The sequence below is a fragment of the Halichondria panicea genome, chromosome 6, assembly GCF_963675165.1.
Source record: "Halichondria panicea chromosome 6, odHalPani1.1, whole genome shotgun sequence".
NCBI classification, from domain to species: Eukaryota; Metazoa; Porifera; class Demospongiae; order Suberitida; family Halichondriidae; genus Halichondria; species Halichondria panicea.
The window spans coordinates 2889595-2902424 of record NC_087382.1 but is presented as its reverse complement, the minus strand read 5'-3'; the positions used below and the strand labels follow the sequence as shown (position 1 = coordinate 2902424).

At 42.2% G+C, this 12830-nt stretch overlaps 2 protein-coding genes across 2 annotated transcripts; both read right to left on the bottom strand.

Annotated features, from left to right (window-relative positions):
• Positions 1–6236: 6236 nt before the first annotated feature.
• Positions 6237–11968, bottom strand: LOC135337346 (uncharacterized). Its single transcript, XM_064533274.1, has 11 exons — positions 11827–11968; positions 11533–11642; positions 11210–11388; positions 10654–11006; positions 9603–10469; positions 9304–9447; positions 8533–8673; positions 8276–8390; positions 7859–8075; positions 6775–7467; positions 6237–6478 (listed from the first exon to the last, which is right to left on the bottom strand). The coding sequence occupies exons 1-11, from the start codon at positions 11876–11878 to the stop codon at positions 6428–6430; spliced, it is 2922 nt and encodes a 973-aa protein (XP_064389344.1). The 5' UTR covers positions 11879–11968; the 3' UTR covers positions 6237–6427.
• A 56-nt stretch (positions 11969–12024) lies between these two features.
• LOC135337381 (pyridoxine/pyridoxamine 5'-phosphate oxidase-like) lies at positions 12025–12829 on the bottom strand. The gene has a single exon (XM_064533315.1). The coding sequence runs from the start codon at positions 12827–12829 to the stop codon at positions 12158–12160; it is 672 nt and encodes a 223-aa protein (XP_064389385.1). The 3' UTR covers positions 12025–12157.
• Position 12830: the final 1 nt, after the last annotated feature.

Here is a 12830-nt window from a genome sequence, read left to right as displayed (position 1 = left end):
CACACACACACACACACACACACACACACACACACACACACACACACACACACACACACACACACACACACACACACACACACACACACACACACACACACACACACACACACACACACACACACACACACACACACACACACACACACACACACACACACACACACACACTACTATCTATTTGATGCCTGTTGCTAATTCTAAGAACCAAAATTTGAGGTTAATGTTTGTTGTATGCTTGCTTCAGTTTAACCACATAGAAGAACCCACATTCCCCAATCCCACTATCAACTACATGTACCACAAAACCTGACCCAGACAATACAGGGTTGTACTTTATACCTAAGCCCCCCTCAGAAGTTTTCTTTTAAAAGCCAACTTGAAGTATCACAGCAACCAATATCAAGTCCAAGTTAGAAGATAAGTCTTATAATTTATGTCAGCTTGACCTCAACATTTTACAGCTTTACAATAATTATTCAGCATGGCCCCAATGTGAATAGATGTACAATAACTATTGGGTGTTATATAGCACTGTAGTTGCATGTGTATGTGACTGAATGCAACAGATGAATGGGGAGAGTTGGTGCACCATTAAAGACTCTTTAACCCATCATTCTCGGCTCTCCAGGCCGAGCATCTGTGTGCTTTTCTGTTTCTGTCTGTTTCTGTGTTGTGTGTACCTTTAGTCAATTAAAGAAATCAGATCAGCATGACCACCCCCCAGTAACATACATGTGTACATAGATAACTAATTATGAGTACAGTACTGTAATCTATAAATATAGTAGAATGTGTAATAATGTAAAGTAATACTAAGGATAAAGAAAAGGCACAGCGCTGACAGCATTTTTCTTAAAAAAGCACAGAAAGACACATACATGTAACAGGTCAAATTAATTCTATCAATTACTACATCTACATGTACATATAATTACCCAAACCCCCCCCCCCCTGGCCTCCCTTGAGAGTAGTTAAAACCAGCAGATTAGACCCAAAAAACACAATTCATGCAAGTAAAGACTAGATCACAAGAGTTGAAGGTAATAAAGTACAAATAAATAAAACTACATATTAGTATAATAATAGTTAGAAGCATGAATATAAATAATAGCTAGCTAGCTTACCAGCTTGAAATTAGTTATTCCTGCAACCATTCATGTCTCATAAGTTTAATTTGTAAATGCATTATAAGGAAATAGGAGAGGTGGTTACCCAATTCTACGGTCAGATAAGGCAGTTCCTCGCAATTTATTTTTTCGTTTCAACCCCTCCAACACACACGTGCTCCTCGAGTACGGGGCTGAGTCTGTGGCGTTGGGTCTATGCCCTCTGGCATTGCGCCTTATGTGGCTGGGCCTCTCGTTTCGGGCTCAGTCGAGGAATCTGGTTTCGATATGAAGTCACTGCCCTTAGTTTATGTGGTCCACTTCTCACAACCCTAGGTTATTTAACTGAAATTTATTTAACTGAAAACCAATTAATTTGAAGAGACTGAATGGCTACTTGAATATCGGCTATATACATACTGAATTTCAACACTTAAATGTTTTCACAGCCATGAATAAACAAGCTAAAGAATTCCTAAAAGCCAAATCGGCTCAGTATCAGAAACTTCGCTCAGCTGTCTCTATCCTAGAGGAAAACATTCAAAGGCAAAACCAACTGAAATTAGGAGCGATCCCGGAAGAATTCATACCGAAACCTAACTTAACCTGCGAAAACGACACTTTCCATCAACAATTTCTATCAGAATACTCCCACATCTTCACAAAATATCTAGAAGCAGTAATAACCAGCAACAACCAGAGTTTGGCCCAAACAAAGACGGCACTAGAATCTCTTGTGAATGACACAGAACGAGATTTACTTAAATTTGAAATACGTGACACAGATATCCAAATACAATACAGAAAATTCCTAAAAGAAAACAAGATCCACGGACACGTCCCCACACCTGAGTTGCAAATCAGACTAAATAAAAAACATCGGCCGCCAAGGCTTTCTCTCGGTGCGAAACGCAATACTCGCAGAAAACGGTGTAGAGAAATGTCTCAACACCCAATAGCCCAAAAAATTCCCAAAACATCACAAACTCCTTTTTTATGGGAAGGCCCCCAACCGAAACACAACCCACCAGGTGCGTCCACAATCTGAGCTCACTCACCCTCACCACTGCCGAATCACAATTACTAAATAAAGGCCTAAGCTTCGCACTCACCAAAAACTTATGTAGTACGGAATCCAAATTACAACTGTTACGAGAGTTTAACGAATACTCAAAGTCACTTAGAAGAATATACACTAACTCTATATATTATCGCACGCCGAAACCAGTAAAAAGTGGTATACCCACAACGACAGAAAAAGTACATAGACCAATGCGATTCCTACCAACAACCACATACTCTTCTTTTAATGATACATACAATAGTGGATACAGAAATGTCGAACAATACATTTCCGTCACAAAAGATAATATCAATGACCAGTTACACGAAATCTTCAAGCCCAAAACAAATGTCACACTCGCAGAATCTTTAGCACTACAAAAATTCAAAAAACAAAAAAATCGAGTCACCATTAAGCCAGCAGATAAGAACTTAGGCGTAGTTATAATGGACACCACAGACTACGTCCAACAATGCCTCCTAATCTTACTAGACGATAAGGTATATAAAAGAACCGCCGAGTATCCCACCACCAAAATCACCAACCAACTCCAAGAAGTTCTGTCAAAATACCATACCACACTCACTAGTACCGATAAGCGGCTAAAACGATTCGTTCTCCCCAATAAAGACATTTTCCAAATTCCACAATTTTACGGCATTCCGAAAATTCATAAACAATTCAAAAAACTGCCACCAGTCAGACCCATAGTTGCAAACTGTAATTCTCCACTAACGCCAGCTAGTAAGCTCTTAGATCATGTGCTTCAACCCCTAGCTTAAACGTACGAAGATTACCTACAAAATTCCGCTTGTTTGTCACTAATTCTAGAAGACTTACAAATTCCCGACAATGCGCTATTAGTAGCAATTGACGTCGACTCATTGTATCCCTCCATTCCTCAAGAGGAATGTCTGCAGATAATATACACCGAAATGTTAAGTCATAGGTACACGTTGCTGCTAGACCCAAATCTAATCATCCAACTTCTACAAATATGCGTTAATCACAATTATTTCGAGTTTGGACCAGTTACATTCCAACAAATACAAGGTACAGCAATGGGAGCCCCGTTCTCACCCACCATCGCTAACATATTCATGTCGGTAATCATCAGAAGATTTTTAGAAAAACAACCAGCTAAACCTCTCCTGATTAAAAGATACATAGATGACATTTTTATAGTGTGGCAGCATGATGAAAACTCGCTAATCAGCTTCCTATCCGAACTCAATATATCCCACCAAAAATTAAGTTACAAATACTCCTACTCATCTCAACAAGTCTCGTTTCTAGATATGACAATTTACAAAGGTCCCCACTTCCACAAATCTCGAAAACTAGACACAAAAACCTTCCAAAAACAACAAAATCTCTACCAGTACCTACATTATACATCAAACCATCCGAAACACATCTTCAAATCCATCATTACCGGAGAATGTACCAGACTTGTGCGCACAAACACCACCATCCAGGAGTTTCAAACCATGACTCAGCTCCTTAGCATACGCCTTAAAAAACGAGACTATCCCCAAACCCTCATTGACAAAACCATCAATTCCGTGTCATATGAGAGAAGACCTCAGTTACTTCGGAAAATGAAAAAACCTCCTGCCAGAGTAAGACCACCCATTTTCAAGTGCCTCTCGCCTCCAAATTTCCAATTACTAAAAAGTGTCACACTACAGCACTACAAAGGCTTACTATTACCCAGTCCCAGAATAATCAATCTGAAACACCAAAATCTCGGTAAAGAACTCGTTAGGGCCAAAATCAGTTTAAACGAAGAACAAACGCTCAGAACTGAAATAACCTTTGATCAAGTCCACCAACACACAATTACAAGAAGCGTTCCCACTCTCACACAACACACTCGAATAAGTAAGTGTATGAAACCGAGCTGTGCAACATGTCAACACCTAGTATGTAATAGATTTTTCAGATCATCGAAATCAGAAAAAACGTATCCAATCAGACACCAATTTTCCTGCAATTCAAGATATCTCATATATCTAATTACATGCTCACATTGCAAGAAACAGTATGTGGGTTACACCACTCAAACGCTTCGAACTAGAATCAATCATCATCGTAGCAATATTTTCAACAAAGTAAGAACGTATATAAGCAACCACTTCAACTTTACCGATCACTCTGTCAGAAACCTGAAAGTACAGTGTATTGACGCAACAACGTCCTTCACAGAACTCCAAGCTTTAGAACACTACTGGATAGCTACACTTAGAACAATTATTCCACATGGACTAAATGTATTATCATAATGTATCCACGTGTTTTTAATTAAGTCACATGACTTGCAGTAAATACACCTCGATCCATTTAAAAAGATAGCTGTGCAAAATCTAAAACAGATACTGAGATTGCGCATGCACGTACCGTTCCCCATGTAGGGGATTGGGACCTTTACCCACAAGGGTGGGGTCCCAATCCCCCACCCTTGTGGGTAAAGTCACACACACACACACACACACACACACACACACACACACACACACACACACACACACACACACACACACACACACTACTATCTATTTGATGCCTGTTGCTAATTCTAAGAACCAAAATTTGAGGTTAATGTTTGTTGTATGCTTGCTTCAGTTTAACCACATAGAAGAACCCACATTCCCCAATCCCACTATCAACTACATGTACCACAAAACCTGACCCAGACAATACAGGGTTGTACTTTATACCTAAGCCCCCCTCAGAAGTTTTCTTTTAAAAGCCAACTTGAAGTATCACAGCAACCAATATCAAGTCCAAGTTAGAAGATAAGTCTTATAATTTATGTCAGCTTGACCTCAACATTTTACAGCTTTACAATAATTATTCAGCATGGCCCCAATGTGAATAGATGTACAATAACTATTGGGTGTTATATAGCACTGTAGTTGCATGTGTATGTGACTGAATGCAACAGATGAATGGGGAGAGTTGGTGCACCATTAAAGACTCTTTAACCCATCATTCTCGGCTCTCCAGGCCGAGCATCTGTGTGCTTTTCTGTTTCTGTCTGTTTCTGTGTTGTGTGTACCTTTAGTCAATTAAAGAAATCAGATCAGCATGACCACCCCCCAGTAACATACATGTGTACATAGATAACTAATTATGAGTACAGTACTGTAATCTATAAATATAGTAGAATGTGTAATAATGTAAAGTAATACTAAGGATAAAGAAAAGGCACAGCGCTGACAGCATTTTTCTTAAAAAAGCACAGAAAGACACATACATGTAACAGGTCAAATTAATTCTATCAATTACTACATCTACATGTACATATAATTACCCAAACCCCCCCCCCCTGGCCTCCCTTGAGAGTAGTTAAAACCAGCAGATTAGACCCAAAAAACACAATTCATGCAAGTAAAGACTAGATCACAAGAGTTGAAGGTAATAAAGTACAAATAAATAAAACTACATATTAGTATAATAATAGTTAGAAGCATGAATATAAATAATAGCTAGCTAGCTTACCAGCTTGAAATTAGTTATTCCTGCAACCATTCATGTCTCATAAGTTTAATTTGTAAATGCATTATAAGGAAATAGGAGAGGTGGTTACCCAATTCTACGGTCAGATAAGGCAGTTCCTCGCAATTTATTTTTTCGTTTCAACCCCTCCAACACACACACACACACACACACACACACACACACACACACACACACACACACACACACACACACACACACACACACACACACACACACACACACACACACACACACACACACACACACACACACACACACACACACACACACACACACACACACACACACACACACACACACACACACACACACACACACACACACACACACACACACACACACACACACACACACACACACACACACACACACACACACACACACACACACACACACACACACACACACACACACACACACACACACACACACACACACACACACACACACACACACACACACACACACACACATATGGCTTTACCATATCCCTCGTGCGGCTATGCCTCGAGGCATAATAAGTCAAGCATTATCTGATATGTGAGAGCTAACATAATTATTACAACAGGACTGAGTCCATGAATGAATGTTACAATAATATTTTAATTTGGATAATAAGCACTATCATGCATGAAGACAGATAATCTACGTAACTATTGGCAACAGGAAACAGTGATTTGAACACACACACACACACGACTAATACACATTGTCACACAAACACTAGCAGCTAGGACTTAGTTCTCTTGGCAAGCTTTTTAAATCTGCTGCTCTTCTTCACCTGCCAACATGAGCAAATGAATGCATGATACGAAAGTATACACTTTGGAGATCACAATTGATGCTAGCTATAGCCTACACATATAGAACCTAAGAGTGTGTGAGTGTGTGTGTTGTGGGGTGTGTGGGCGTGTAGCATTACACAATATTAAACCAACACCCAAAGTTGTACAAATCAGTTCATTTTTTGGAACTCTATACTAATTTAAAAAGGAGAGCTACTAATAAACAGGACAATCGTTTACTGACCACACCCACACACCCACCCCCTCCACTCCTCACACACCGCCCCCTCACCTTTCTGTCCTCCATTTCCTCGTGATTGTACTCCTCCACGGACGCTTGTAATCTCCGAACTTGCTCTGAAATGGACTCCTCTTCTGTGGGCAGCTCTAAACCACACCCATTTTGATCACCCCCCCTTTCAGCGTACGAGCTATCTGAATGTTCACTCCCCAGTGATGTATTCACCCCCAGGCTAGTATCTGTTAAACCACTGTCCCGTTTAGTCAACTCCTCTTCAAGAACTTCCGCAAATCTAACGATGGACTTAGAGGGTGACGGCATATCCTTGTAGTCCAATATCCCTTCCCCCTGCGGCGGCTTATCTTCAACTATCTTTTTAGAGCGTGAAAATAGACCAAATTTTTTCTTTTCTTTTTTCGGCGATTTTTCAGTACTTTCTTCACTTAATTTTCTCTTCTTGTCCTTTTGCTTGAGTTTCTTGGCAATGTCTTTTTCTGCGTATTTTGGCAGTCGTTCTTTCTCCAAATCGGTTGTCGAGGAAATGGCGCCATAGTCGGCCCCGTAGCCCTCCAAATAATCTTGGTTATCGTTTTTTATGGGACTGCTCATTCGTTTGTGTTTTATTCGCATACTTTTGCTCTCGGTTACTAGTATGGTTGGCAGCGGAGGGACAACGTCTGTTTCTTCTCCGAGGGGCAAGTGGGTGGAGCTTTCTTTACCGTCTCCCAGAGGTCTCTCCGATAACTGTGTGTGTGGGCGTGTGTGTGGGGAGGGGCGGATGATAAATGTGAGTGTGTGTGGAGTGGGGATAGTGTACTTCAACTACGTAGCGTTAAATAAGCATCTTTGAAAACGTTGGTCCAATCACATTAATTTTATAATTTTCTGAAAGCTTAGAGAAAAGCCTTTCAGATGATGGTTAAAATCAAAAGTCTATTTTGGGCCATTTTTGACAAAATATCACGAAAATTGATCTGAGATTTGATTATCGTTGAATTTAAACCACCAGAACTCTAATTACATATAGCTCTAGTACTTTCAAAACCTACGTACCATGCAGTACATACATGTACACATAGCATTGTAGTTGCTATAGCCACTGATAAATAGAGCACACGCTAACTTTTTTACACACCTGATTTTTCTCAGTACCAAATTCATCATCTGAAATATGCATCTCTTCCAGCAAGTTATCGAGGAATGCTTGGACAGTCTCCGGCTCATAATTCCCGTCTGCTCCCTGGGGAATCATATTCAGCTCTTTGTGGGGAGCAGGGGTTGCTCCCTGGGGGGTCGTTTTTAGCTCTTTGAGGGGGGTAGGGGTTACTTCCAGGGGGGGCATGTTCAGCTCTCTGTGGAGGGGGCAAGAGTAAGGGATTGCGAATGACACTGTACAAGCCTCATAGCGTTTCTATATAACTATTGCAAATTGCATGCTCACTCTTGCGTATCTTTTGATTGCGGTTTATGCACAATTCACAATCAAAAGAACGTCGCATTTGAAACTCGATATAATTTATAGACAATTGTATGAGAGTATAGTAACACTCACGCGTAAGTGACTTTGTTATTGAAGGAGGACCCTAGTCGTCCCTCCACTCCAGCTGGCAATGCTATGTGAGGGGAACTAGGTAGCCCGCCGAGTTTAGAGGGGGACCGTGGGACACCTGTGTGTGTGGTGTGGGCGTGTGTGTGAAGGGGGGAAGCAAGCTTGCAATACATGTACGAATTGACAAAATCGTTGAAATTAAGTCATGAAAACTAAGTATGTTATGACAATTCTGTATAACTTGAATAACTCTAATGTACCGAATGCTATGGTGAGGCTGAATGTCCGTGAGCTTGTGCCCCATTTATTGCTGGCAGTGCAAGTGTAGAGACCCTCGTCCTCGGCTGTGCACTTCCGTACCTCCAGTATACCCGGAGCCGTGACTACGCTGTTGCTATGGGCTGGTGCATGTGTGGGTGTGTGTGGGTGTATGTGTGTGTGTATATGAAGTTGGTAACTACATATGTAATAGTTGTTTATCTGCAACTAATTATAATATAATTTATTATTTATAAGGAGGATGTACTGACATCGCTACATACATGTAGACTGTACCAGTATAGCTTACATTGTAGGCAATAATGGAAAATTAAGCTCATCCTAACCTGGCTATGATTTTGCTCAAAAGTTGTAAGTAGATAACAGTTTAACATTATTCAAGGCTATGAATGTGCTATCTTAATGTCCCATTTCCCTCCCTCCCACACACAAGCTCTGTAGCCTACCAGCAGCTGCATTCATTGAGGTCATATTCTACCATTATTATTATATAGTAGCCAGGGATGCATGTACATGTCCACACTGGTCGGTGGTGGTGGTCGGTACTGACCATCTCTAGACAACAATAACCACCTCTTAGGCCCAAATGGTGTGGCTATTATCAATCCTCTATCTCATAGCTTGTTGATGCATTGCAGTAACTATTAGTTTAGGCATTATAGGCTATGAGATCGAGGATCGAAAATAGCCATCACTTGGAAAATAATTATGGGGATATTAGATCGAAAGAAAGTGGATAATGGAAGACTTACCTTTACTGGGTAGAGTGTCTCCATCTTTGCTCCACTGGTAGGTGACCTTGTTCCCAGCGCTGGCTAGACATGTAAAGAGAGTGGAGCCTCCACTTGTTACACTCACTTCAGGCGGACTGGACGAGGCTATTGTCAGAGCTCTTGCTGTGTGGGCGTGTGTGCATGTGTGGAGGGGGGCAGTAACTTGGGAGGACCAAAAACCAATCATTCTCAAAATTAAGAGATGCATTCTAGAGCTCTAAAAGAACTAGGCTACTTTCGAGAAGTCATAACTGCACTAAAAAATAATTATAACTTACCACTATCTTTGTCTACTGACTTCCCTTTAGTAGACTTGCTTTTGGGCGGCGATTTCTCTTTCTTTTTCTTTTCTTTCTTGCCTCCAGTTTTCCCTGTCTCCACAGATACCTCAACCTTGTCTATCTCCTGGTAAATGTTCAGTGGAACTTCGTATGGTTCTGGCTCTTTCTCTTCCAAAGTTTGCTCTTCTAGTGAAGCTAGAACCTCCTTACTCTTCTTTGGACTTGTATCCTTCTTTCTTTTCCGCGATAGCAGCGATTTATCGGACACGTCTTTTCTCTGAAGTGTCTCGACAGTTGAAAGGTGTGCTGGCAGCCCTCCACTGTAAACTGGCTCAGAGGCAGCCTTCGATATATTACTGGGAGATTTTTTCAAAATGCTAATATTTTTACCACCAGGGTTCGACATTTTCCTTGGCATAACTTTGCTTCGATTTCGTATCGGAGCTGAAAATTTTCCCCACATTTGTGAGAAGAAGCTTGAGGTTGCATGTGGCGGGATACCGTTGTGGTAGTTTGTCATGTATGACCAGGCTACAGGTAGCGAGGTGTGCTCCAGGGTTCTGTTGGGGGGTAGCTTGACGGGGGATACTGGTCTCGCTGGGGGGTACGCGTAGGGGGGTCGCTGCTGTGGGGGGTACATGTAGGGACTGTGGGGGAGCGTCTCGTACATGCCCCAAGGGCCAGCAACAAATGGAGGGGGAAAATACGAGTGGGCGTGTGGTAGGGTGTGGGCGTGAGGGAGAGTGTGGTGGGCGTAATCGTAGATGTGTGGAGGAGATGGCTGTGATCGTCGTGAATGCTTCTTTTCCAGTGTTTGCGTTTTAGAAGATCGTGGGCTCTTGGTAGAGCGATGTCTCTTCTTGCCTGCAAAACAATGTAATGGTTTCTTTGACATTATAGACAATTCAGAACCGTATACTGTTTTCGTGGTTCACTGAGTTGCATTCATGCGATATTAAATATGTTCACAGTATATGCTTAATCAGCGAAACTGCAAACATTTATACCCTTTAAATATACCCGCTATACTGCAGTAGCGTGCACTTACCGAAGGCACGATTCTCTGGGATGGTCTCGCAGGCAACAGAGTTGGACGTGAGTGGAATGCGATGCTGGGGTGGCTGATTCTGATCCAGAACGTGATAGAAAGGTTCATTGTCTCCATTCCGTACGGAACCTGGACTTGGGAAGAAGTCTGGCTCTGAATCGTCACTTTCGTATAGAACATTGTCAATTTTTCGTGGTCGTGGTTCAATCGTGTCGTTCTGTAACAAGCCACTTTTCCCTGCTACTAATAAGTCGTCGTTTTCAGCAAGGTAGGCTTCGTTCTGTATCACTGGAGCAAGATCAGCCATTTCAAACCATGTCTCGTTCTCCATACTGTGTACGGAAGCTCTCCACCTGTGTGTGTGTGTGTGTGTGTGTGTGTGTGTGTGTGTGTTGTTCTGAAAATGTGCAGAATTCAACAAACACCAGCTATACATTAATTTTAGCTAAGTAATTACCTACAAATTTATAGATCACAACTGGCGTACGATTGTCCTAGTTCCATAGCTGCCACTAACCACACCCACTACTACTAACCACACCCACTACATGCGTACCTGACTAGAGCCGCGCCTACACAGCTGCCATCCTCCACCACGCCCTCTATCCAGCTTTCACCATTGTTATAGGCTACCCTAGTCCCGGGGTTGTACTGCTTCTGTAGGACAAACGATTCCATCAGCTTCAGCTCATCATGGTCTAGCAGCAGAGTCTGATTGGTCGACATTTCCCGCACCTGTGTGTGTGTGTGTGTGTGTGTGTGTGTGTGTGTGGAGTGTGGAGTGTGGAGTGTGTGTGTGTGTGTGTGTGTGTGTGTGTGTGTGTGTGTGTGTGGAGTGTGTGGAGTAGTTTTATATATAAAGAGCCAATTTTTTCATACCCTGCACATTGGCTGTTGTGGTCCAATTTTGCTGACAATGCCATTGTACCAGGTTCCTTTCCAGCGCACATTGACCTTGCCACCCGGATACACAAGATGGCCTCCCAGCTCTGCAGGGGGTAGTAGTGGGGGGGGGGGCATTGAAATAGTTAGCTACACAACTTGGTACAGAAAGCTACCATGGTTTCAGACCTGGCTGCCAGAGCAGCCCCTCCCACATTTTGCAAAACATGTCAAAAACAACAAGCTAGAGCTCTACTGGAGCTTGCACACTGCCCCACACGCTCTGCTTACCTAGCTCGTATTCCTCAGCTTGGATACTTCTACTAGAACCTGCTCTTCTCATGGCTTGTAGCTGTTTCTTGTGTCTTCTTGGCTACTCGACAATACCTCGAATGAAACAGGGCTTGCAATCGAGATAAATTAATGACAGTATTTTTGAGGGAAAGATCATCTTTAAAACTAACTGCTATTGACAGTAGGGGATGGATCGTCAGTCACCTAAAACATGATTAATAATAATAGCACACACACACACACACACACATAAGACATTAGTCTTATCAGGTAGCGGATATACAATCCACGCACTGCATGGGTGAGCAGTAATAATTATGTGTAGTTGTTAAGGAGATAGTCTTTTTCGTTCCCATATTCCAGTTTGCTCGTCCTTGGTGAATACAATACGATCGTGTAACCGTGATGATTGTCCGTGCCAAAACTCAAACATGTCTGGAACCAGGACGTAGCCGCCCCAATAATCTGGTTTTGGAATGGGAGTTCCCTTGGGATACAATTCTAGAATAGATTGCATCTTCTCCTCCAGTTCTCTCCGACTTGTCACAGTGGTGCTCTGCATACTAGCACATGCGCTGGCTTGACTGGGTCTTGGTCTAGTGGAGAAATAACTGATAGACTCTTCTTCTGAAAGACGCTGCACTTTGCCTTCAATTCGAACTTGTCGATGGAGCTTTTCCCAGTAGAACAGAATGCAAGCATTAGGATTGTCCGTTAGTTCACATCCTTTTCTGCTCAGATAATTGGTATAGAAACGGAATCCATCTTGGTCGTATTTTTTCATGAGGACCATACGACTTGACGGACGTCCATCCCTGGTTGCCGTGGAGATACACATTGCTTGCGGTTCGGGTATGGATTCCAGTGCTTCTTGGAACCAGGAATGGAACTGTTGGAATGGGTCTGTGTGTGAGGTGAGCTGATCCTCGGTGAACGTGTCAACATTGTAGGCAGTACGGAGTTGGGACACGTCAGCACCAGTGGTTTCCATGGTTTCCATG

What these genes read in the sequence shown, in the direction of transcription:
- LOC135337381 (XM_064533315.1), bottom strand. Translation starts at nt 12,829, where the DNA reads ATGGAAACCATGGAAACCACTGGTGCTGACGTGTCCCAACTCCGTACT.
- LOC135337346 (XM_064533274.1), bottom strand. Translation starts at nt 11,878, where the DNA reads ATGAGAAGAGCAGGTTCTAGTAGAAGTATCCAAGCTGAGGAATACGAG. An exon ending in GTAGGCGCGGCTCTAGTCAG is followed by an intron (nt 11,007 to 11,209) that starts GTACGCATGTAG and finishes ACACACACACAG; the next exon opens with GTGGAGAGCTTCCGTACACA. An exon ending in TTGGTACTGAGAAAAATCAG is followed by an intron (nt 7,468 to 7,858) that starts GTGTGTAAAAAA and finishes CCACACACACAG; the next exon opens with TTATCGGAGAGACCTCTGGG.